Raw genomic sequence first — 25,662 nt, 5'->3', positions numbered from 1 at the left:
GGGTTACAAGAGTTTGGGATGGGGCTAATCTGAGCTCTATAATTTGCCACGGTAGTGACTAAGGGAAGTATGGCTTATGACATGACTGCAACACAACAAAGGTGGTACGTCGGGGAAACTTAAACAACGGGGGCCCCAAGCGCTAGTGGGGGAGAAGATAAGACACCTCCTTCACTCACCTGTAGCTATACTCTAAACTCATAGCCAGGTTCCGCATCTGTTGTCTAACACGATACTTGAAACCCTGGCAGACCCTGTAATAGCCCTGGCTAGGGAGTGGGTAGGTAAGGGACGCTAGCCCCACCTCTGCACTAAGAACAAAGTGACTAAGGGAAGTATGGTGTACGATGTGACCGCAACACAGTAAAGGGGGTACACCGGGGATACTTGAACAATGGGGGTCCCTAGCGCTAGTGAGGGGGATGATGGGACACCTTCTTTTCTCACCTGCCACTGTACCCTACACTCCTAGCCAGTCCCTATACAGGTTCCGCACTTTTTGCCTAACAGGATACCTAAAGCCCTGGCAGACCCTGTAATAGCCCTGGTTAGGGAGTGGGTAGGTAAGGGACGCCAACCCCACCACTGCACTAATAACACAGTGACTAAGGGAACTATGGCGTACAAAATGACCGCAACACAATAAAGGGGGTGCACTGCAAACACTCAAACAACAGGAGCCCCTAGCGCTAGTGAGGGGGAAGATGGGACACCTTCTTTGCTCACCTGCCATTGTACCCTACACTTCTAGCCAGTTCCTATGCAGGTTCCATACCTGTCGCCGAACAGGACACCTGAAACCCTGGCAGACCCTGAAATAGCCCTGACTAGTGAGTAAGCAGGTAAAGGACGCTAGCCCCACTGCTGTACTAATAACACACCAAGGGAAGGAAAGACAGACAGTAGAAAACACAACAACAGACTGCTGCAGACAGCACCAAGACTGCAGCCAACACAGCTCCTTCCACCTCCAGGCCAAGCATCCAAATTAAAGTGAATAACCGGTCCCCTTTACAGGGAGCAGAGGGCATATATACGGACTGGAAGTGGTCCAAACCGGAAACACCTGGGAAGGTTATGAGAATGCTTGCTGGCAAGGAATACTAACATTAACCCTAAAATACATTTAATATTGAGAGTCTTGTATGGAAATGACTCTCTAGATCTGAATCTGTCACTAGTCTCAAAATCAAGAGAGACAGCCGTGATATAATCCCTGTACACACCCATGAGAGATCAGGTAATCCTCTGTAAACCTGAAGGGCTAATTCATCTTATTTACGCTGGTTGTCATTGTCCATATTTATCAGGACAGAAGAGAGATTAGCACGGTCACGTGTTTCTCTCAACTACATACAATGTAGGAATCTCTCGGTTCTAGTTATGCAGGAATGTGCATCTTAAGTATGCCGGAATATCAGTCCCATTCAGCAACGTTCTTCAGATTCTTCAGAGATCTAGAAAATGAAGAGAAACTAGAAAAAAAGGATGTTCCAAAAAGATATTAGCAAGGCTTTATGGATATAACAGTCTAACTTTCCAATTTTTGGGCTAACAATGGATGTTGCTTGTAACTTATATATTATATTGGCAGGTAAATCATTGTTGGCACATTTGACACGCTAAACTTGTTAGACGTGTGTCGATAAGCCTCATTATTTATGTAAGTATTTCATGTCGATGGATAGGAATGCATAGAAACAAATTAACATAGTGGCCATTCCATTAGGAATCATCTCACCAGAGCAGTACTATATATATACAGTATATATATATAATATATAATATATAAAGCTGAGTGTATGTATATATGTATGTATTCCTTAACCAAGAATCAGCAAAAACATTAGTGCATGCCCTCATCATCTCCCATCTTGACTACTGCAACCTCCTGCTCTCTGGCCTCCTTTCCAACACTATTGCACCCCTCGAATCTATCCTAAACTCTGCGGCCCGCTTAATCCACCTTTCCCCCCGCTATTCCCCAGCCTCGCCACTCTGCCAATCCCTTCACTGGCTTCCCATCGCCCAACGACTCCAGTTCAAAACATTAACCATGACATACAAAGCCATCCACAACCTGTCTCCTCCCTACGTCTGTGACCTAGTCTCCCGGTACCTACCTGCACGCAACCTCAGATCCTCACAATATCTCTTTCTCCACTCCTCTCTTATCTCCTATGCCCACAATTGCATACAAGATTTCTCCCGTGTCTCCCCCATACTCTGGAACGCTCTACCTCAGCATATCAGACTCTGCCCTACCGTGGAAAGCTTCAAGAGGAACCTCAAGACCCATCTCTTCCGACAAGCCTACAACCTACAATAGCCCTCAGTCCGGTAGACCACTGCGCAACCAGCTCTGTCCTCACCTACTGTACCATCACCTATTCCCTGTATTCCTCCTATACCAATCTGTTTTGTACTGTTAATGATTGTTGTACGTATACCCTCTTTCACTTGTAAAGCGCCATGGAATAAATGGCGCTATAATATTAAAGAATAATAATAATGTATGTATGTGTGTATGTCCGCTAAAGGAATTCGCACCATCACATTAACAATCACAACATTTTGCACAGACACCCCATTTGACTCAGGGAACGTCATAGACTATGTTTTGAGGGGACATTTTAGCCACGCGCTTTACAGTTATTCGCCAAAAAACCTGCCTCCATTAAAATCAATGGAGCTGGGAGTCACAGTGCAGCCAGGACTTCAGAAGAAAGTGCAGCCACGCCATTACATGGATTGTTGGCGTGTCACAATGCAGCTAGGAAAAGAGACAGACAGAAACAGACAGACAGACAGACAAAGAGACAGGGAAAGAGACAGAGAGACAGGGAAAGAGACAGACAGGGAAAGAGACAGGGAAAGAGACAGACAGAGAAAGAGACAGACAGGGAAAGAGACAGACAGGGAAAGAGACAGGGAAAGAGACAGACAGAGAAAGAGACAGACAAGGAAAGAGACAGACAAGGAAAGAGACAGACAAGGAAAGAGACAGACAGACACAGACAGACAAAGAGACAGGGAAATAGACAGACAGGGAAAGAGACAGACACAGGGAAAGAGACAGGCAGAAAGGGAGACAAACAAAGACTGGGAGAGACACAGAGACAGTTACTATCCTGGGCAACGCCGGGCGCTACAGCTAATTTTATATATATATATATATATATATATATATATATATATATATAAAAATATACTGAAAGCGCCAGAATTTTTACATACATAACTGTGGAGTCACAATTAAAACAACGGTGGAGATTTTCTTCTACTGGTGGTGCGCTATGCTGGTAATGCCGTGTGTCCCCCCCAGTGCACCATACTTCAATGCCTTATTCTTGTTCCACACCGGGTCAACACTTTCCAATATTGTTTCTTGTACGGATATCAGCACATGACATTTTTATGTTTTCCAAGGTAATGAAAGTTGTAGGAAAACCCCGGCGGTTCTTTTTATGAAGCGTCTTTGCAGCCATTTTTTTGTCTTTTTTTCCGGTGGCTCAACTCTATATACTTTTTCTATACTTTTCAATCAAAGTACTTTTTTTATTGTCTTGAGGTTTCCAAACACTGAAGTGGTTAAAAAAAGTGATATAAGATGGAACATGAATGCACTGGCGCCCAGTAGCCCCCCCAAGGCACAAATACACGGTGCCAAAGAATTTGCCATGGCAGTGAAAGACCTGCCGAAGACCCCCATGGCTGCCATTTTTAACCTCCTAGCTGACAATGGAAGGTAGGGATTAATATCCGCACTGCCGTGGAAAAAGGATGAGAGCAAATCCTAGAAAGGGATTTTACTCAAAAAAGTCCCCCAATCCCCCATTCTGAGCTCCATCTACGCTATTGTTATATACCGGTATCTACACACAACCACACCCATGGTAACTTTAAATTCATGCCTAGAGAAATTCCTAATTACAGGCAGGTTGGCCGCTTTACAAGGTCAAGGTCACATCCAGTGCACCAGGGTGCAGTTTTATTGGGTTGAGAGCTTCTTAGGCCGGTTTCACACATCCGTCTTTTTGCCATTTTGCCGGATGCGGCGCTCTCCCGTACAGTTAATACAGTACAATGACAGCGCAACAAGCGCTGGTCACGTGCTGTCATGTGACCGGCGCATGTGACCCGGAAGTTACAGCGCTGTCATTGTACTGTATTAACTGTACGGGAGAGCGCCGCATCCGGCAAAACGGCAAAAAGCCGGATGTGTGAAACCGGCCTTAAAGGGGCTTTCTCAACATCATAAGCAGGCTAAAATTGCTACGTGCTCATAAAAAAAGCAATGTTGCAATTACTTGCTAATAAAAATCCTCTCTGGTCTCAAGAATGGAGGGATTTTAAATTCTATAGGTTACCGACCACCGCTGCAGTCTATCAGATGTGGCCGGTATCCTAGGCAAGGAGCAGCACTTGCAAGCTCTTTGTTTTTGAGCTTGCAAGGGTTACTCAATAGAATCAACCAGCTCATTGCACCTCCACAGTTCAAATGCTTTTGATTGCAGAAGGGGAAAGTTTCCCCAAAACTAAGACCTACCCCAAAAATAAGCCCTAGTATGATTTGTGGGGCTATATTTTAGTATGCTTAAAATTTAAGCCCTACTCCAAAAATAAACCCCAGGTGCTGTTCCATAGAGAAGTGTCCAAGCCGCTGAAAAAAATTAAAAATACAGCAGGAATCTTCATCGAAGAAAGCAAATATCCTCAAAAGAAAACAGACGTCCCCAAATGAAAGCAAACACCCCGCCAAAAAAGGAGACACTCTCAAAAGAAAAAAGACACTCTCAAAAGAAAGCACACATTCACAAAATAAAGCAGACACCCCTAAAAGAAAGCAGATACCCACAAAAGAAAACAGACACCCCCAAATGAAAAAATCGCACTCACCAGACCCCAATTACAGTTGACAAGTGTCGATGATGGATGGGCTCTCACACAGAGATCTGCGTTGCTGTCAGATAATTCGCCATTGCAGCTACATTACACTGCAGCTCTCACAAACAGATCAGGTACCAGTGTCACTCCGCCCAAGTGATACTGCTTCCAGTCACCAGGGGGAGACATCGCTGTAGAACACAGGGGACCTGACAGCAATGCAGATTTGTATGTGAGAGCCCATTTACTTGCCAACTCTAATTGTTTGGGGTCTGGTAAGTGCGATTCTTTTAGGGGGTATCTGCTTTCTTTTGGGGGTAAACTTAGCAGTACATAAAGAATAATACATTTAAGCAGGTAATTTAAGCCTTTGTAAATATGGTCTGCACCCACCACTATAGGACGGGTTCTGCACCATGAGAATAGCAGATCAGATAAGAAAATGTGCATCTGACCCAGTAATAGGAGTAACACAAAATGCTGATGCTCCAAAATGTGATACATGATTAGATTTGAATAAATGTTGTTCATAGAAAAATATGACATCCCCTGAAAATAAGACCACGGAGCAAAAAATAATATAAGACCCTGCCGGACACATTTGTCCATATAGTGTATTTTTGAATATTCATATTTGATTATGTAAATTGATTAATAAAATAATAATTTTATGAATTAATGTTCCAACAGGTGTTAAGTACAAGGATAAATGTCGGCTGCAACCGCTGATTCCCATATATTTAATAGTGGCTGGAGCCAGTTACCTATTGACCATCCTATTGCTGCCATTAAAATGCTTTTTCCGTCAGTTATGTGCCGTATTGGAAGGTTTCCTATTAATATTTATCGTTTGTTGGTTAATTGCCGGTAAGTATCAAAGCCATTTATGCCCAAATACTGATACTTTTCCTATGGTCAGTACAGCCGTTATAGTCAGTAGGTGGTCAAGGTTTTGAGCCTTATGGCCCGTCCTTCTGTTGTCCATGTATCCCCTTGCTTTAGATTAGACCAGATTTGCCTATAATAAGAAAAAGATTCCTTAGACCTGATAAGGCTGGTGTACTTGCCATGCCATTCCTGCTGAGAATGCCTTTATAATCTGTTTTGAACATTTTAAACTCAATCTCCTCCCACTTAAATTGATTGACAGCTCCTCAGTGTTCCTCCTCCCTGCTGAGATCTCTCACTGCTCAGTCTCCTTTGACCAGCCCGGCGCATGCGCAATGAGGTTGGCAACGCACTTGCGTCTTTGGTTACATAGATTTCCTGCGCCTCCTCTTTGTGCATTGCCGGTTGGAAGCGGTCATCTTATGTGCGATGCGCATGCGTCGCAATTATATTCCATCCAATCGTATCACTTTGGGTCCTATATAAGATCTGTTTTTGGGATCATGAGTCAAACCCGCCCTGAGGAAGCTGAGATATATGACGCGAAACGCGCGTTGGAGGAAGGGTTCTGTGACCTGTGGGATGCATTAGCTACGCATTAGCGATGCTCTTTTAACAATGGGTAAGCAATTGAATTTTAGGCCTATTACATGATTGCATTTGATAATCTATTGAGGCCTGACCTATATACCCATGTTTTTTGATATTTACATGAGCGTGCTTCTCTGTCCCACGCGTCTTTTGGTGTTTTCCCCTTTATAGCACTATTTTAATCTTCATGTATTTTCTTATATGTGTGCATTTTTGTATTAATACAAATTGTCTATTTTTGCCTGTAAAAACTCCTGGTCTTTCTGGTTCTTAGACCAGATTTTCCTATAATAAGAAAAAGGTTCCTTAGACCTGATAAGGCTGGTGTACTTGCCATGCCATTCCTGCTGAGAATGCCTTTATAATCTGTTTTGAACATTTTAAACTCAATCTCCACCCACTTAAATTGATTGACAGCTCCTCAGTGTTCCTCCTCCCTGCTGAGATCTCTCACTGCTCAGTATAAGCTGCAGCTGACAGTCAGGCTGGGTGAGTGGAGATTGAATAAATGGAAAATCATGGGCTCTCTCATTTTGTAGCCGGAGTCATAAAATGATCATTTTGGCATCAGACTGATGCACTCATAGTTTTTAAAGTAAGTACACTAGTCTCATCAGGTCGAAGAGATCTATTTAATAATGCATGCCATTGGTATTATGAAATCTGGTGACACATCCGCTTTCGGATTCAGGTGTTAAGACTTTTGTAAACCAGTTTATACTTGTTATTGGTCTAAGTAGTATTTGCAGTTTTAACATCTGCGTGCACGTGGTTAGGGAGCATTATACAGGACGCTCGGCAGCGCTCGCTCCACATCAGTAGGTGAATGAGTAGAATACGACACATGAATGATATCTTCTGATTGTTCACGTGTCCAGGCAGGTAGGAACGTAAGTGTGAATATCTATTTCCTAACCTAGATATCTCTCTCTATATTGCAGGGAGCTGGTGGGTGTTCTCCATATATTTGGTATATCCCTTCTTTTGCAGTAGCGTCGTCTATCGGTTTTCATTTGGCGTTGTGGTTTTCCAGTATATATACATCGTTATATTCTCGGTTACATTGGTGCTTGTTATCTGTTTCGTTGGGTTCAAGGTGAGTTATTCGCTCTCATTTTCGCTATAAAGGTTTTATCCAATTCTTTCCGACCTGCCCCCATATCTCCTAACAGACCAGCATATGTGGCATTGGCTTTCACCACCTTTCATGCTTCCGAACAGCTATCACGATTCAATATGTCTCTTCTGGTGACTTTCCGTCCAATCTCCCCTTTTTTCTGTCTCCAGATTAGATCAGATAAGGCAGACGATCCTAAACCTTCACATAATCCCTTCCTTAAGCACGTGGTGATGAGCGGGCACTACCATGCTCGATACTCATGACTAGTGATGAGCAGGTGTGTCGCCCCTGGACTATTCGGGTCGTCACAGGGTACTGCACAAACTATCCTACCCGTGCAGTAGTCAACCCCTCATGGTTCTGGGTCTCCATCCTGCGGTGCTACCTCCACCAGCATTCACAAATCCTAGATACACTTTGCACCACACCTGTCAGGCACACCAGTGGGCTGCTTAAGCTGGAGTAGGGCCTCCCATCTAAGGGTCAGACAGGGAGGTGACAAGTCAGTTAGTTGAGTAGTGACCCTCGAGCTGTGAGGAGCTCTGAGGAAGCTGGGAGTTGGAGCTCCCAGGGGAGAGGAAAACTAGGTCGCAGACGGTGGTCTGGACCTAGAGGAGTTGGACCCCCGGTCGCAGGGGATTGAGGCGAGGTGTCTGGGACCCGTCAAGATGGACGGTCAGCAGCCTGGTCCTATCACCGGTCCGGGGACCGAAGGCACGACGGGGTACACGGACCCTAGGTCGGGGAGAAGCTTCAGGCAACCCGGCAATTAACCTGAGGAGAACGGATCATTTATGGACTGTTCCCACCAGCTCCAGAATCGGGGCACTAGCGCAATGAGAGGGATAGGGCTTTCCAAACAAGCGGCCCACTGAAATCCCAAGTGTGAGCCCTGAGAGCAGGCTCCTCCACTTAGTTATAGTGGGGAGCGGGGCCCGGAAAGCTCCAAGCCACCAGGCCACAACAGACACTCTAAAATTTAGTGCCAGGAGGCAGGTTACGGACCACCGGCAGTACTGCAGGGGACGGGACTCGAACGAGCTCCCCTTGAGAGGCAGCGGCAGTCAGAGACTTGGATTACCCTGTTGTCAGCGTCTGCTTCATTGCTGAGTGAGTACCCGACTGACCCCTGCACTGCGTCCCCGCATCACCATCCAGAGTCCCGGGGCCTACCCCTACCCGTGGAGGGCAACGTCACTTAGCTGCCCCACTCAATCACCCCGGGTACTCCCAACGACAGCAGCGGTACTCCCAATTACCGCACACCACGGGTGGCTTCACGAACTATACTAAATCCCCTGTAAATACTCCCTTTTACAGTTGAGTGTGGCCCTTAAGCTCGCGGGTCTGGAGACCCTCGAGCCACGAACGAACACTACCCCCGGATCCGAGCGGTTCGATCCGCTACTGGGGCGGCACACGGGCACAACCATGCTCAGCGGCTCAGTACTCGTAACTAGTGATGAGCGAGCACTACCATGCTCGGGTGCTTGGTACTCATAATGGACAGTTGGTTGCTCCGATGGGTGCGACTCAAGTACCCGAGTAAAATGGAAGTCAATGGGAAACTCAAGCATTTTTCTGGATAATTTGCCAAAAAATTGCTCAAGTTCCCCATTGACTTCTATTATACTTGGGTACTCGAGTCACGCCCATCCGAGCATCCAGCTGCTCATTACAAGTACCGGGCACCTGAGCATGGTAGTGCCCACTCATCATTATCAGTATCAAGCACCTGAGCATGATAGTGCCTGCTCATCACTAGTTCCGAGAACTGAGCACCCGAGCATGATAGTGCCTGCTCATCACTAGTTCCGAGTACTGAACACCCGAGCATGGTAGTGCTCGCTCATCACTAGTTCCGAGAACTGAGCACCCGAGCATGGTAGTGCCCGCTCATCACTAGTTCCGAGTACTGAACACCCGAGCATGGTAGTGCCTGCTCATCACTAGTTCCGAGAACTGAGCACCCGAGCATGATAGTGCCTGCTCATCACTAGTTCCGAGTACTGAACACCCGAGCATGATAGTGCCCGCTCATCACTAGTTCCGAGAACTGAGCACCCGAGCATGGTAGTGCCCGCTCATCACTAGTTACGAGTACTGAGCACCCGAGCATGGTAGTGCCCGCTCATCACTAGTTACGAGTACTGAGCACCCGAGCATGGTAGTGCCCGCTCATCACTAGTTCCGAGAACTGAGCACCCGAGCATGGTAGTGCCCGCTCATCACTAGTTACGAGTACTGAGCACCCGAGCATGGTAGTGCCTGCTCATCACTAGTTACCAGTACCGAGCACCCAAGCATGGTAGTGCCCGCTCATCACTAGTTACCAGTACTGAGCACCTGAGCATGGTAGTGCCCGCTCATCACTAGTTCCGAGAACTGAGCACCCGAGCATGGTAGTGCCCGCTCATCACTAGTTCCGAGAACTGAGCACCCGAGCATGGTAGTGCCCGCTCATCACTAGTTCCGAGAACTGAGCACCTGAGCATGGTAGTGCCCGCTCATCACTAGTTACGAGTACTGAGCACACGAGCATGGTAGTGCCCGCTCATCACTAGTTACGAGTAGTGAGCACCCGAGCATGGTAGTGCCCGCTCATCACTAGTTACGAGTACTGAGCACCCGAGCATGGTAGTGCCCGCTCATCACTAGTTACGAGTACAGAGCACCCGAGCATGGTAGTGCCCGCTCATCACTAGTTACGAGTACTGAGCACCCGAGCATGGTAGTGCCCGCTCATCACTAGTTACGAGTACTGAGCACCTGAGCATGGTAGTGCCCGCTCATCACTAGTTACGAGTACTGAGCACCCGAGCATGGTAGTGCCCGCTCATCACTAGTTACGAGTACTGAGCACCCGAGCATGGTAGTGCCCGCTCATCACTAGTTCCGAGAACTGAGCACCTGAGCATGGTAGTGCCCGCTCATCACTAGTTACGAGTACTGAGCACCCGAGCATGGTAGTGCCCGCTCATCACTAGTTACGAGTACTGAGCACCCGAGCATGGTAGTGCCCGCTCATCACTAGTTACGAGTACTGAGCACCCGAGCATGGTAGTGCCCGCTCATCACTAGTTACGAGTACTGAGCACCCAAGCATGGTAGTGTCCGCTCATCACTAGTTACGAGTAGTGAGCACCCGAGCATGGTAGTGCCCGCTCATCACTAGTTACGAGTACTGAGCACCCGAGCATGGTAGTGCCCGCTCATCACTAGTTACGAGTACAGAGCACCCGAGCATTGTAGTGCCCACTCATCACTAGTTACGAGTACAGAGCACCTGAGCATGGTAGTACCCGCCTATCACTAGTTACGAGTACTGAGCACCCGAGCATGGTAGTGCCCGCTCATCACTAGTTACGAGTACAGAGCACCCGAGCATGGTAGTGCTCGCTCATCACTAGTTACGAGTACAGAGCACCTGAGCATGGTAGTGCCCGCTCATCACTAGTTACGAGTACAGAGCACCCGAGCATGGTAGTGCTCGCTCATCACTAGTTACGAGTACAGAGCACCTGAGCATGGTAGTGCCCGCTCATCACTAGTTACGAGTACTAAATACCCGAGCATGGTAGTTCCCGCTCATCACTAGTTACGAGTACAGAGCACCTGAGCATGGTAGTGCCCACTCATCACTAGTTACAAGTACTGAATACCCGAGCATGGTAGTGCCCACTCATCACTAGTTACGAGTACTGAATACCCGAGCATGGTAGTGCCCGCTCATCACTAGTTACGAGTACAGAGCACCCGAGCATGGTAGTGCCCGCTCATCACTAGTTACGAGTACAGAGCACCTGAGCATGGTAGTGCCCACTCATCACTAGTTACGAGTACTGAATACCCGAGCATGGTAGTTCCCGCTCATCACTAGTTACGAGTACTGAACACCCGAGCATGGTAGTGCCCGCTCATCACTAGATACGAGTACAGAGCATCCGAGCATGGTAGTGCCCACTCATCACTAGCTACGAGTACCGAGCACCCGAGCATGGTAGTTCCCGCTCATCACTAGTTACGAGTACTGAACACCCGAGCATGGTAGTGCCCACTCATCACTAGTTACGAGTACAGAGCACCTGAGCATGGTAGTGCCCGCTCATCACTAGTTACAAGTACTGAGCACCTGAGCATGGTAGTGCCCGCTCATCACTAGTTCCGAGTACCAAGCACCCGAGCATGGTAGTACCCGCTCATCACTAGTTACGAGTACTGAGCCCCCGAGCATGGTAGTGCCCGCTCATCACTAGATACGAGTACAGAGCATCTGAGCATGGTAGTGCCCACTCATCACTAGCTACGAGTACCGAGCACCCGAGCATGGTAGTGCCCGCTCATCACTAGCTACGAGTACAGAGCACCTGAGCATGGTAGTGCTCGCTCATCACTAGTTACAAGTACTGAGCACCCGAGCATGGTAGTGCTCACTCATCACTAGTTACGAGTACTGAGCACCCAAGCATGGTAGTGCCCGCTCATCACTAGTTACAAGTACTGAGCACCCGAGCATGGTAGTGCTCGCTCATCACTAGTTACAAGTACTGAGCACACGAGCATGGTAGTGCCCGCTCATCACTAGTTATGAGTACTGAGCACCTGAGCATGGTAGTGCCCGCTCCTCACTAGTTATGAGTACAGAGCACCTGAGCATGATAGTGCCCGCCCATCACTAGTTACGAGTACAGAGCACACGAGCATGGTAGTGCCCACTCTTCACTAGATACGAGTACAGAGCACCCAAGCATTGTAGTGCCCACTCATCACTAGTTACGAGTACTGAGCCCCCGAGCATGGTAGTGCCCACTCATCACTAGCTACGAGTACCGAGCACCCGAGCATGGTAGTGCCCGCTCATCACTAGCTACGAGTACAGAGCACCTGAGCATGGTAGTGCTCACTCATCACTAGTTACGAGTACTGAGCACCCAAGCATGGTAGTGCCCGCTCATCACTAGTTACAAGTACTGAGCACCCGAGCATGGTAGTGCTCGCTCATCACTAGTTACAAGTACTGAGCACACGAGCATGGTAGTGCCCGCTCATCACTAGTTATGAGTACTGAGCACCTGAGCATGATAGTGCCCGCTCATCACTAGTTACGAGTACAGAGCCACCCGAGCATGGTAGTGCCCACTCTTCACTAGATACGAGTACAGAGCACCCGAGCATTGTAGTGCCCACTCATCACTAGTTACGAGTACTGAGCCCCCGAGCATGGTAGTGCCCGCTCATCACTAGTAACGAGCATTGAGCACCTGAGCATGGTAGTGCCCACACATCACTAGTTATGAGTACCAAGCACCAGAGCATGCTAGTGCCCGCTCATCACTAGTTACGAGTACTGAGCACCCGAGCATGGTAGTGCCCGCTCATCACTAGCTACGAGTACAGAGCACCTGAGCATGGTAGTGCCCGCTCATCACTAGTTACGAGTACTGAGCACCTGAGCATGGTAGTGCCCGCTCATCACTAGTTACGAGTACTGAGCACCTGAGCATGGTAGTGCCCGCTCATCACTAGTTACGAGTACTGAGCACCCAAGCATGGTAGTGCCCGCTCATCACTAGTTACGAGTACTGAGCACCCAAGCATGGAAGTGCCCGCTCATCACTAGTTACGAGTACTGAGCACCCGAGCATGGTAGTGCCCGCTCATCACTAGTTAAGAGTACTGAGCACCTGAGCATGGTAGTGCCCGCTCATCACTAGTTACGAGTACTGAGCACCCAAGCATGGTAGTGCCCGCTCATCACTAGTTACGAGTACTGAGCACCCAAGCATGGAAGTGCCCGCTCATGACTAGTTAAGAGTACTGAGCACCCGAGCATGGTAGTGCCCGCTCATCACTAGTTATGAGTACAGAGCACCTGAGTATGGTAGTGCCCACTCTTCACTAGATACGAGTACTGAGCCACCGAGCATGGTAGTGCCCGCTCATCACTAGTTACAAGCATTGAGCACCTGAGCATGGTAGTGCCCACATGTCGCGGGCGGGGAGGAGGGTGTCGGCACACCGCGCTCACCCCTTCTGCTCGGGTCCGGCTGCTCAGTGGTGGCTCGAGCCGTAGGCCGGATGCCGGGGGTTTTCCTCGAGCGGCACTCCTCGCCCGTGAGTGAAAGGGGGGTTGTTTGGGGTGTTGGGATAATGTCCGTGACGCCACCCACGGTTGTGGTGATTGGTAGCACCACCGCTGCTTAATACGGGGATCCCGGGGATGGTGATGTGGAGCAGCCAGGTGTTGTGTTGCCCCTCCGTGGGTAGGGGTTGGTGATCCCGGGGCCCGGTGATGGCTTGTGAGGTGCAGGGCCTGGTGGGCGCAGGGACTCGGGGGGCAGTGCTGTGCCTTGCGGCACTGTGGTACTCACTCAGCCTGAGACTTGGACGCAGTTTGTACGGTAAACCAAACGGCTGGTAGGACGGTCCCACAGACGGCTGCTTTGCTTTCCCGGTAGGTGACGGTGATGTCCCTCTTCCTTGCACCTGTATGTACGGATGGTTGCGATGGGTCCCCACCGGTAACCCGCTCCCCGGCTTCAAGCTGGGCCGGAGGAGCACTACACTTTGCCCGCAGGCGCTGGCCCTCAGAGACTGGTGCCCTGGCGGTGGCGGTGCCTCTGTTGTACGGGTTGGGCTGTTGCCTTCAATCGGGACTTGGTTGTTGGGGGAATCTACGTCCCCTTCACTGACGGATTCGGCAAATTTGGCGACTCCTAGCCTTGCCGGGGTCCGAGAGGCCCCTGCCCTGGTGCTGACTGTCTTTCGGAACATTGCTCCGGACCACCGGGCACACAGCCAACGGGGTCCTTCCAGGAACTTCCAAACGGTCCCCCTCCAGACAGTCACCGCCGTCGCTGACCTTGCTGTTCTGGCCCTACACAAAGCTGGGCTCTCAGGCTTGCACACTCTCTGCTCTGTCACCACTTCTTGCTTTCCTCCTTGACTACTCTTCTTTCCTCCACTTTCACTTCTCTTATCTGCTCCTCACTCAACTCCGTTGTTTTCTGTTGCCCTCCCCGGGCTAATCTGCCTGGTACTTCCTGCCTCCAGAGCTGTGATCTCCTTGGTGGGCGGAGCCAACCCCCTGGCCCACCCCCTGGTGTGAATCATCAGCCTCTGGAGGAAGGCAACAAGGATTTTTGGTTCAGCTTAGGTGTGCCTACCTGGGATGTGGGGTGTGGTGATGTTGTGACCTGTGACCCCTGGCTTGCCCAGGGCGACACATTCCCCCTTAGCAAAATGCAGACCGTCCGCGGGCTGCCGTCCTACACCGGTTTTATTTTTTTCTGAAAAAGGGGTAACAGGGTTAAACAAACAATAATAACATTTTTAATAACTTCTTCCCAAGACCGGAGGCACATTTTACTTTTAACGTTTCAACGGTATACGGTCACGGTTTCCGCTCTCTCCCACCCAAGTAACCTGGCCCTGATGCTGCCCCTAAAACCCAGGCAGCACCCCTTGACCCACAGTCCAGCACACGGTACCCGAGCGGGATCTGTCCTTCCCTCCAGAGGGTAGCCACCGGTTCCTTTGGTGGCTGGGCCCTGGCCTGCTCTGCTCAGGGCCCTCCCTCCAACCTGCCTCTCCGGAGGCGGCCTGCGGAAAACGGTAACGGTACCCAACACATTTACAAGCCACTAACGTTTGTGGTTGCCCTGCAAGTTCACGGGCTTGTCCATGGATAGTTCCCATGCATTTTTAAACGGTCCCCACGGGGACAACGGTGCCGGCTCCGGCCGGTTCAATCACTACTGACAATCTGGTGAAAACTCGGTAATCATCATTTTCATTTTTCAAAACTTTTCAACAAACAAACAGTGGTGGTCCCAACGGGGACTGTGCAGCGGCACTCCGCTGCCTTTTGCGGCTCAGCAGTCCATCCTCACTCGTGGGGCTCCAGTGCCACCTTCACATGGTGCACCGCTCTGGACCCCAATGGTAGCTCGCTGCAGGCGATCTTCTTCCATATACATGCAGGCATGCACATCCGCTCTACACCCCTCCCGGGCATCGATCTCCCTGCGCAGCTGCTGTTGCCGCCGCTCCCAGCCGGGAGTACTTTCTGTTTGCTCCGGTTCAGCGTGTGCGGGGGACGGACCCAGCCAGAGTCCCTCCGTGTCGGCTACGACCGGCACCTTCAGTAATGAGGGACCCCGCTGTGACATGGCCTCCTCTGCCTCCTGGCAGCTGCATCCCCGCCGTGCCTCCGGTGCATCTTTGCTGACGGGCTCAGCCTTTGGCTTCTTCCATAGAAGCGGTTCAGGGTGGTCATGAGCTTCTGCTGCAGGTCGGTCCGCCGGGGCGGATTGGCAGGGTACCGCTACCGGTGGTGGTGGTAGCGGGCCTAGTGGCGGGGCAGCAGCAGCTAACGCGGGTAGCGGGAGAGGCAGCAGGGTGAACGGGTGTAGGCCAGGCCCCTCAGCCGCAGCGGCCGATCCCTCGGGAATACAGGGACGTGGGTCTCTTACCCGTTCCTCCAAATCTTCCTCCGCCTCGCATCTCCACATAGCAGCCACCACTTCCACCATGTCGGCCTCCCACTCCTCCAGGAGGAGCTGCATGCGGACCTGCAGACGGCTGCTTAGCTGGGCGGTCCGGACTTCCACCCACGCCGCCATGCCGGGCGCGGGGACCACGGTGTTGTTGGTCGGACTCAGCATCTTTAGCAGCTGCCTCTTCCAGGAACCAATAAATGGCCGCAGGGTCCTGGCGTCCCTGCCTCCACAGCCGCGCTCACATGCGGCCAGCCACCATCGCGTCCCCCTTAGCTCTTTCCGGCCCCTCCTCACTCGGGGCGGGGTTTTGGCCTTCGCGCCTCTACTGCTCGAGAAGACGCTCGAGCGGGAACTTTTCGCGCCAAAGATGGCGGCTTCTGAAATTTTCCTGCCGGATGCCTCCGGCGGTAACAAGGCGCACCTCTACCAGACGGCAGAGCGGTAAGATCCTGTTCGTGACGCCAAGTTGTCGCGGGCGGGGAGGAGGGTGTCGGCACACCGCGCTCACCCCTTCTGCTCGGGTCCGGCTGCTCAGTGGTGGCTCGAGCCGTAGGCCGGATCCCGGGGGTTTTCCTCGAGCGGCACTCCTCGCCCGTGAGTGAAAGGGGGGTTGTTTGGGGTGTTGGGATAATGTCCGTGACGCCACCCACGGTTGTGGTGATTGGTAGCACCACCGCTGCTTAATACGGGGATCCCGGGGATGGTGATGTGGAGCAGCCAGGTGTTGTGTTGCCCCTCCGTGGGTAGGGGTTGGTGATCCCGGGGCCCGGTGATGGCTTGTGAGGTGCAGGGCCTGGTGGGCGCAGGGACTTGGGGGGCAGCGCTGTGCCTTGCGGCACTGTGGTACTCACTCAGCCTGAGACTTGGACGCAGTTTGTACGGTAAACCAAACGGCTGGTAGGACGGTCCCACAGACGGCTGCTTTGCTTTCCCGGTAGGTGACGGTGATGTCCCTCTTCCTTGCACCTGTATGTACGGATGGTTGCGATGGGTCCCCACCGGTAACCCGCTCCCCGGCTTCAAGCTGGGCCGGAGGAGCACTACACTTTGCCCGCAGGCGCTGGCCCTCAGAGACTGGTGCCCTGGCGGTGGCGGTGCCTCTGTTGTACGGGTTGGGCTGTTGCCTTCAATCGGGACTTGGTTGTTGGGGGAATCTACGTCCCCTTCACTGACGGATTCGGCAAATTTGGCGACTCCTAGCCTTGCCGGGGTCCGAGAGGCCCCTGCCCTGGTGCTGACTGTCTTTCGGAACACTGCTCCGGACCACCGGGCACACAGCCAACGGGGTCCTTCCAGGAACTTCCAAACGGTCCCCCTCCGGACAGTCACCGCCGTCGCTGACCTTGCTGTTCTGGCCCTACACAAAGCTGGGCTCTCAGGCTTGCACACTCTCTGCTCTGTCACCACTTCTTGCTTTCCTCCTTGACTACTCTTCTTTCCTTCACTTTCACTTCTCTTATCTGCTCCTCACTCAACTCCGTTGTTTTCTCTTGCCCTCCCCGGGCTAATCTGCCTGGTACTTCCTGCCTCCAGAGCTGTGATCCCCTTGGTGGGCGGAGCCAACCGCCTGGCCCACCCCCTGGTGTGAATCATCAGCCTCTGGAGGAAGGCAACAAGGATTTTTGGTTCAGCTTAGGTGTGCCTACCTGGGATGTGGGGTGTGGTGATGTTGTGACCTGTGACCCCTGGCTTGCCCAGGGCGACACACACACATCACTAGTTACGAGTACCAAGCACCCGAGCATGGTAGTGCCCACTCATCACTAGTTACGGGCACCGTGCACCCGAGCATGGTCGTGCCCGCTCATCGAGTACTAACCCAGTAGTAAAGTTGATGGTGGTGCATGCACAGTACAGGACTTTGTCTGCCCTTAGAGGGGCAGAGAAAAGTGCGCCTGCTCTTCAACTGCGCAGATACAAGATTCTCGGTGATATATAGATGACCCATCATCCATATCAATCAGACAGGAGGACAGTGAATCTGCACATAGAGGAGGCGCAAAGAAAAGAAAAAAAAGATGACCACCGGATCGGACTGGATGCCGCTGTATTACAGGAGTGTATAGTGCATTTTTGGCATTTGTAGGAGACCAGGGCTTGGTTAGACTGCAGTAATAAGCGGGCTTTACACGCTACGATATCGTTAATGATTTATCGTCGGGGTCACGGTGTTTGTGACGCACATCCGGCGTCATTAACGATATTGCAGCGTGTAACACTTAAGAGCGATCTTAAACGATCGCAAAAGAGGGCAAAATCGTTTGCCGCGGAGAGGTCGTCCTGAAACAAAAAATCGTTTTCTGCTTATTAGCGATGTTGTTTGTCGTTCCTGCAGCCTCACACATCGCTATGTGTGACACCGCAGGAGCGACGAACATCTCCTTATCTGCCTCCACCGGCAATGCGGAAGGAAGGAGGTGGGCGGGATGTTACGGCCGCTCATCTCCGCCCCTCTGCTTCTATTGGCCGCCTGCCGTGTGACGTCGCTGTGTGTGACACCGCAGGAGCGACGAACACCTCCTTATCTGTCTCCACCGGCAATGCGGAAGGAAGGAGATGGGCGGGATGTTACGGCCGTTCATCTCCGCCCCTCCGCTTCTATTGGCCGCCTGCCATGTGACGTCGCTGTGTGTGACACCGCAGGAGCGAGGAACATCTCCTTACCTGCCTCCATTGGCAATGTGGAAGGAAGGAGGTGGGCGGGATGTTACGGCCGCTCATCTCCGCCCCTCTGCTTCTATTGGCCGCCTGCCATGTGACGTCGCTGTGTATGACACCGCAGGAGCGAGGAACATCTCCTTATCTGCCTCCACCGGCAATGCGGAAGGAAGGAGATGGGCGGGATGTTACGGCCACTCATCTCCGCCCCTCCGCTTCTATTGGCCGCCTGCCATGTGACGTCGCTGGGACGCCGCACGACCCGCCCCCTTAGGAAGGAGGCGGGTCGCCGGCCAGAGCGACATCGCAGGGCAGGTAAGTCCGTGTGACGGGGGTAAGCAAGGTTGTCCGACACGGGCAGGAATATGCCCGTGTCGCACAACCGACGGGGGTGGGTGCGACCGCTTGCGATCTCCCTAGCGAGATCGCAGCGTGTAAAGCCCGCTTTAGAGCAGATAAAGGTGTTGGCTTTATTTTATAATGGGAAAACCTGGTGATAGGTTCCCTTTAAAATTTAGTAAACTCTGATGAAATTCCGATGAAAACGAAACAATCTTGAATCCCGGACCATTTTGTGTGTACGTAAAAATGTCTGATGTCTGATTAAGCCCTTTCAGAAGCCAATGTAATGTAACAACCTCAGCCCAAAACTGCATGACAGTTAGGTTACAAATAGCTGCAATACCCCAGACAGCCCAGTAGAGGGCACAAGAACTGTCAGATTCTGGATAAACAAATCATCATGACTCACGGTGATAAATAATACCTACAGCAAGAAGACGATTAATCACAATTCAGCATTTACCTATATATCTAACCGGCTCGTATAAAAACATACTATGAAATAAAGAAAAACATGAACTCATTGTTTTTCGCCAGAGTCACACATTTGTTATTTCTGCCCGTCCATCAATTAAGTGTTTTAAAGCAGCCTTAATCCTCCTCTTGACAGAATCGCACCATCAACCCAGGGCGTGGTGAAAATCTCCTCCAGCAGCGAGGAGTCATTGCTGATCCTATTTTACGGAAGATATGTGAATGCATTATACTAATCATACGCTGCCTGGGTATAAAACCCACATGGAATGGATTTAATAGATACGCAAACAAGTGCATTAAGAGTGACAGCATGATGTGGCGGCATTTCTGCCTCTTTTATATTCAGCAACGCATAAATTTACAATGAAAATTCACTGGAATATAAACATCACGTGTTGGCTGGATTATATAGAACAAGAGGGATTTTCTAACCTCAGTGTCAGGCGGCTGCTGCTAAAGCACACAAGATTTTAGGGTGTATAAATGAAAGATTAGACTACTCGCCTTTTCTGTCCCCCCCTGCAGCTCCAGCTTTGTACCTTGGACTTTGTCTTCTTCACATGAACGTATTAACTGTCCATATGCAAAACACACTGACCAATGCAAATCAATGTGGTAGTTAAAGAAGGCAGTTAAAAAAAAATGCTGCATGCACTACTTTCCGTATTCTGGATTAGACTCCCCCATTATAAGTCTATGGGTGCACAAAAGAATGGATCACATATGGGATGCTGTCTGTATACCATGCGTTTTCTATGGATTCATTACAAATATAAGGATAGGAAACTGTATTTGACCTTTATTATTTACTAGCTATAGTACCCGGGCGTTGCCTGGGATAGTAACTGTCTCTCTGTCTCTCTTCCAGTCGATGTCTGTCTGTCTCTCTGTCTGTCTCTTTCCTTGTCTGTCTGTGTCTATATCTGTCTGTTTCTATCTCTCTGTCTGTATTTGTATCAGTCTGTCTCCATCTCTGTGTCTGTCTCTATGTGTGTGTCTGTCTCTCTCTTTCCCCGTCTGTCTTTGTCTGTCTCTTTGCCCGTCTGTCTCTTTGCCCATCTGTCTCTTTCCAGGGCTGTCTCTTTCCAAGTCTGTCTCTTTCCAGGTCTGTCTCTTTGCCCGTCTGTCTCTTTCCAGGGCTGTCTCTTTCCAGGGCTGTCTCTTTCCAAGTCTGTCTCTTTCCAGGTCTATCTCTTTGCCCGTCTGTCTCTTTCCAGGGCTGTCTCTTTCCAGGTCTGTCTGTTTGCCCGTCTGTCTCTTTGCTCGTCTGTCTCTTTCCAAGTCTGTCTCTTTCCAGGTCTATCTCTTTGCCCGTCTGTCTCTTTCCAGGGCTGTCTCTTTCCAGGTCTGTCTGTTTGCACGTCTGTCTCTTTGCCCGTCTGTTTCTTTGCCCGTCTGTCTCTTTGCCCGTATGTCTCTGTCTGTGTCTCTGTCTCTTTCTGTCTCTCTCTATCTGTCTCACCATCGACATCTTATTACCTCACACATAAGCTTCTTATACTAACAGTTTATTTTGTTCCTATAGCAACCACTGGTAGTTGCTATTAATAGCCAGTAGCTCCCACCTCTATTCAGTATAATGGAGGCATTATTTCGGAGACTAACTGTAAAGCGCGGGGTTAAATTTCCCCGTCAAAACATAGTCTATGACGTTCCCTGGGTCACATGGGGCGTCTGTGCAAAATTTCGTGGTTGTAAATGTGACGGTGCAAATTCCTTTAGCGGACATACATACACACACACACATACACTGAGCTTTATATATTAGATTAAATTGTTTCTGTAAAAATCATATGCCATACGGATGGATAATATATAAGGATGGCACACAGAAATAAGACATGGGTACACTGATGGCATATGGATGACTACACAGACGAAAAATTGTTTCTTTTCTTTCTAGAGGATAAACAGACAATTTTGCATACGCACGCCTGGACCCAGTTTATGAACAGAGTTTTTAGAGGAGTCTTTGCGCTCCAAAAAACATCTGAAAAAATCATTTGGAAAATACTTGAAAGACTTTTCCTATTCAATTCTATAATAAAGCCGCTTTGCTGTTCATCTGTTGATTCCTAAAATGCCTGGCAGGAGAATAGAAAGCGCATGTTGTTTCTTTGAAGCAGCTCCTGATGGAATCCGATACAAACTAATCAGTGTCCAATCGAAAAGCTGGGAAACAAGGAAATAAAAAACTCTCTAAGGCTAAGTTCACACACTGCATTTTTTTTTCATGTTTTTTGTGCGTTTTTTCCTGCAAAAAAACACACAACAACGCACCCGCGGCAAAAAACCCGCAGCAAAAACGCATGCGTTTTTACCGCGTTTTGGTGCGTTTTTTGCTGCGTTTTTGCTCACTGCGTTTTTATGCGTTTTTTTATCAGTGAACATTGCCATTAAAGAGTGTTGAAAAAAAAAAAGAAAAAAGGTCTGATGTAATTTCCTTCTTCAATATGTTCTTCATTCTCCACTAGTATATGCAGGAGAGCAGACAGCTGCAGAACTACAAGGCTCAGCATGCTCCATCCAATAGTGTATGCAGGAGAGCAGACAGCAGCTGCCGAACTACAAGGCTCAGCATCCTCCTTCCAGGACTGTATGCAGGATTTCTTTGCCCCCCAAAAAAATGACGTGGGCTTCGCCATATTTTTGTATGCTAGCCGGGTACAGCAGGCAGGTACGGGCTTCCCCCAACCCCCAGCTGCCTATTTGTACCCGGCTGGGAACCAAAAATATAGGTAAGCCCTTGTTTTTTTAATTACTTCATGAATTTCATCAAATAATTTAAAAAACAAATGACGCGGGCTTCGCCCAATTTTTGAGTCCAGCCAGGTACAACTAGGCAGCTGGGGAATGGAATCCGCAATGCAGGGTGCCCAAGCTTTCTGGGCACCCCCACTGCGAATTGCAGTCCGCAGCCTCACTTCAGTGCAGCGTTGGACTGGCTACCGGAGGAATCTCCAGTAATGCCAGGCCTGGATTCAGGTACCTGCACTGCACTCCGGAGTTCTCACCTAAGCTCCGGTGTGCAGCCTGGACTGTACAGCGAGCGCCGAGTGACTGATTCCCCGGCACTTGCGGTTCAGCTGCTGTCTGTTCTCCTGCATACACTATTGGATGGAGGATGCTGAGCCTTGTAGTTCTGCAGCTGTCTGCTCTCCTGCATACACTAGTGGAGATTAAAGAAGGAAATGACATCAGACCTTTTTTTTTTTCTTTTCCCAACAATCTTTAATGGCAGTGTTCACTGATAAAAAACGCATAAAAACACAGTGAGCAAAAACGCAGCAAAAAACGCACCAAAACGGGGTAAAAACACATGCGTTTTTGCCGCGTTTTTTTGCCGCGGGTGCGTTTTGGTGCGTTTTTTGCAGTGTGAAACGCAGCGTGAAAAAAATGCAGTGTGTGAACTTAACCTATGCTATGTTCACACAGTGCGTTTTTGCAGTTTGTTATTCTGCAGCAAAAGCTGCGTTTTTTGCTGCTTTTTTTTCCCTGTGTTGTTTTTTGTCTACAGTACACATTTAACCCTAGAACACACAACCATAGAAATCTACTATAACAAAACAAGTAACCAAGCAGGCCTGCGAGGCCCCTAGGGTTAAATAACGTTAGCTTCATGCAGCAAAAAAACCCGCAGCTGCGTTTTTTTCACTCTCATTGCTTTCTATTGTGAAAAAAGTAGCAAAAATGCTGAAAGCATTAACTTTCAAAAACGCAGCAGTTTTCCATTTCAGGCAGAAAAAATAGCAAATGTGTGTCTGTGCATGAGATTTCTGAAATCTGATAGTTATTGCTGGGACTGTAAAAAGCAGCTTTTTATTAGCATGTTTTTACGTAAAACTAATGAAGAAAAACTAAAAAAAACCTCAGCAAAAACGCACTGTGTGAACACAGCCTAAAAATGTCCCAAATAAAGAGCGTTTACAAAAACAGTACACTAGAAAACTCATCTTTTTTAATTACTTTTAAAAAACCTCTGTGCACATTCTCATTTCATATGACAGAAATAAGATGCGCCAAATTCATTAAGAGGTGCACGCCAATCAGTGAACTTTTCCGCACCTGATCAGTGGCGTGTTCCTCTCCGGAAATATCACTCAGTCCTTCCGGTAAACTCATCAAAAGTGGCGTAAGATACAACAGAAAAGTCCAAAAATGAGTGGATTGGTAGAGTGGCGTGTGCATTGGGGTGGGACTTTGTGGGCTGAGTCTTCAGCAATGATTCCTACCATTGCCAGCCTCCTCCCCTCTGTTTAAATTTCTCCCCTCTGCCGCAATGAACACTGGCCGGCGCATGCACAGTATTATTTTCAATTTTTCTCCGACTCTTCAATAAAATGATGCTAGAATCCGCACATATGCATACTGTGATCTCCTGCTCCATTTTATTGAGGACACTGTTGAGATGACTACGAACAGCAGCGGCGCATGCGCTGATAAAAAAGTTAATCTGCACATGTGCGGCACCGCTCATATTCATCTTATCAGTGTCTTCAATAAAATGGTGCCAGAAATTGTGGTATGTGCATGCGCTGATTCCAGTGCCGCAATTTAAACTATGGCCGGCGCGTGTGCAGTATTATTTTCACATTTTTCTCCAACTCTTCAATAAAATGCTGCCGGTATTGGCGCATGTGTGCACTGTGATTTCCTGTGCCATTTTACTGAGGACACGGTGGAGTTGACTACCAACAACGGCGGTGCATGCCCTGATAAAAAAAAGTCAATCTACGCATGTGCCAGTGCCACTCATGTTCGTCTTAACAGTGTCTTCAATAAAATGGCGTCGGAGATCATAGTGCATGCACGCTCTGATTCCTCTATGGCAGGTTATTTTTTTTCAAGTTTATCTCCAACTCTTCAATAAAATGGCACCGGAATCAACACATGTGCATACTGCAATATCCTGCTCCATTTTACTGAGCACACTGTGGAGATGACTACGAACGGCGGCACATGCGCTGATGAAAAAAAAAAAATTCAATCTGTGCATGCGCCGGCGCAGCTCATATTAGTCTTTACAGTGTCTTTAGTAAAATGGTGTTGGTGATCTGTGTGAGCACAATAAAATGGCACCAGAATCAGCGCATGCGCTCACACAAATTTTACCAATGACACTGTAAAGACGAATATGAGCGGCGCCGGCGCATACACAGATTTTTTTTCATTAGCGCATGTGCCGCCATTCGTAGTCAGCTCTACTCTACAGTGTGCTCAGTGAAATTGAGAAGAAGATTGCAGTACGCACATGTGCGGATTCTGGTGCCATTTTATTGAAGAGTTAGAGGAAAACTTGAAAATAATACTGCGCATGCGCCGGACATAATGATAATCCTGGCGGCAAGGGTGAGCAATTTAAAAAGAGGGGAGGCAGGCTTTACTATGACGCTTACTGCCTAAAGCCATCTCTCTTTAATGATCAGACGTTTACGAGGACACGTACAGGAGTTCTAATTATATAGAAGGATTTTACGCAATATAAACCGTGATACCTGTGATTTGTGTTACCAGATTAAAAGGGAGACGGGTGATATTTTCAAGTAGCGATGGAAGCGATGTCTCAAGGACCCGGAATATCACTAGTTTCTCTAAACATAGTCAAATACTCTGTTCCTCGATGCTAAACGATACATTGAAATGATCTGATCGGTAATCTGGTTATATTTCCATTATTTGCAGGGTCTTACTAAAGCCTCTCTCATCTGAGCACATAAAGAAAGAAGAAACCAGAATCATCTCGTCGGAAGAATAATGTTCTATGAAGATACGATCTGTAATAAATCCATATTTCACCATAACACTGTGGTGCTTTCCTGGTCCTTACGTACTCCGAATGTGTACTCCCTCTTTTTTGTTTGGTATGCAGTATTTTTGACGTGTTATTCCCAGCAGCACATTAGATAGAGGCAATTTTTACTCTTGGGTTGCTAGATATTTCCTACCAGGTATTATCCATTATTAATAATATCACACCAACACCTTCCTCCGCAATGTCCAAAAAGGAATATGTCACTGTCTATGGAACTACCATAGATTGCTGACTACAGTGCTCGTCTATCTCTGACACTTCAAAACGCCGCCAATTTTGGAATCATTAGGGGTCCCAGGCATGAGACATCCCCTATAAAGGGATGGACCACTACCTGTACAACCCCTTCTCAATTCCTATGTTCCCTCCCAATATTCACCTCCGGT

General features: G+C 49.1%; 1 protein-coding gene across 1 annotated transcript in view; it reads left to right on the top strand.

Moving 5' to 3' along the window:
* Window positions 1-25,247, top strand: part of LOC142255084 (transmembrane protein 272-like) — a 34,264-nt gene extending 9,017 nt beyond the window's left edge. Inside the window, exons 3-5 of the mRNA XM_075326527.1 lie at window positions 5,578-5,754; window positions 7,308-7,462; window positions 25,147-25,247. Coding sequence (XP_075182642.1) covers window positions 5,578-5,754; window positions 7,308-7,462; window positions 25,147-25,173 — 359 coding nt within the window. The 3' untranslated portion in view covers window positions 25,174-25,247. The remainder of the gene's footprint in view (window positions 1-5,577; window positions 5,755-7,307; window positions 7,463-25,146) is intronic.
* Window positions 25,248-25,662: the final 415 nt, after the last annotated feature.

This window comes from Anomaloglossus baeobatrachus, chromosome 10, assembly GCF_048569485.1.
Source record: "Anomaloglossus baeobatrachus isolate aAnoBae1 chromosome 10, aAnoBae1.hap1, whole genome shotgun sequence".
In the NCBI taxonomy this organism is placed as follows: Eukaryota; Metazoa; Chordata; class Amphibia; order Anura; family Aromobatidae; genus Anomaloglossus; species Anomaloglossus baeobatrachus.
This window is presented reverse-complemented; position numbering and strand designations above follow the sequence as displayed.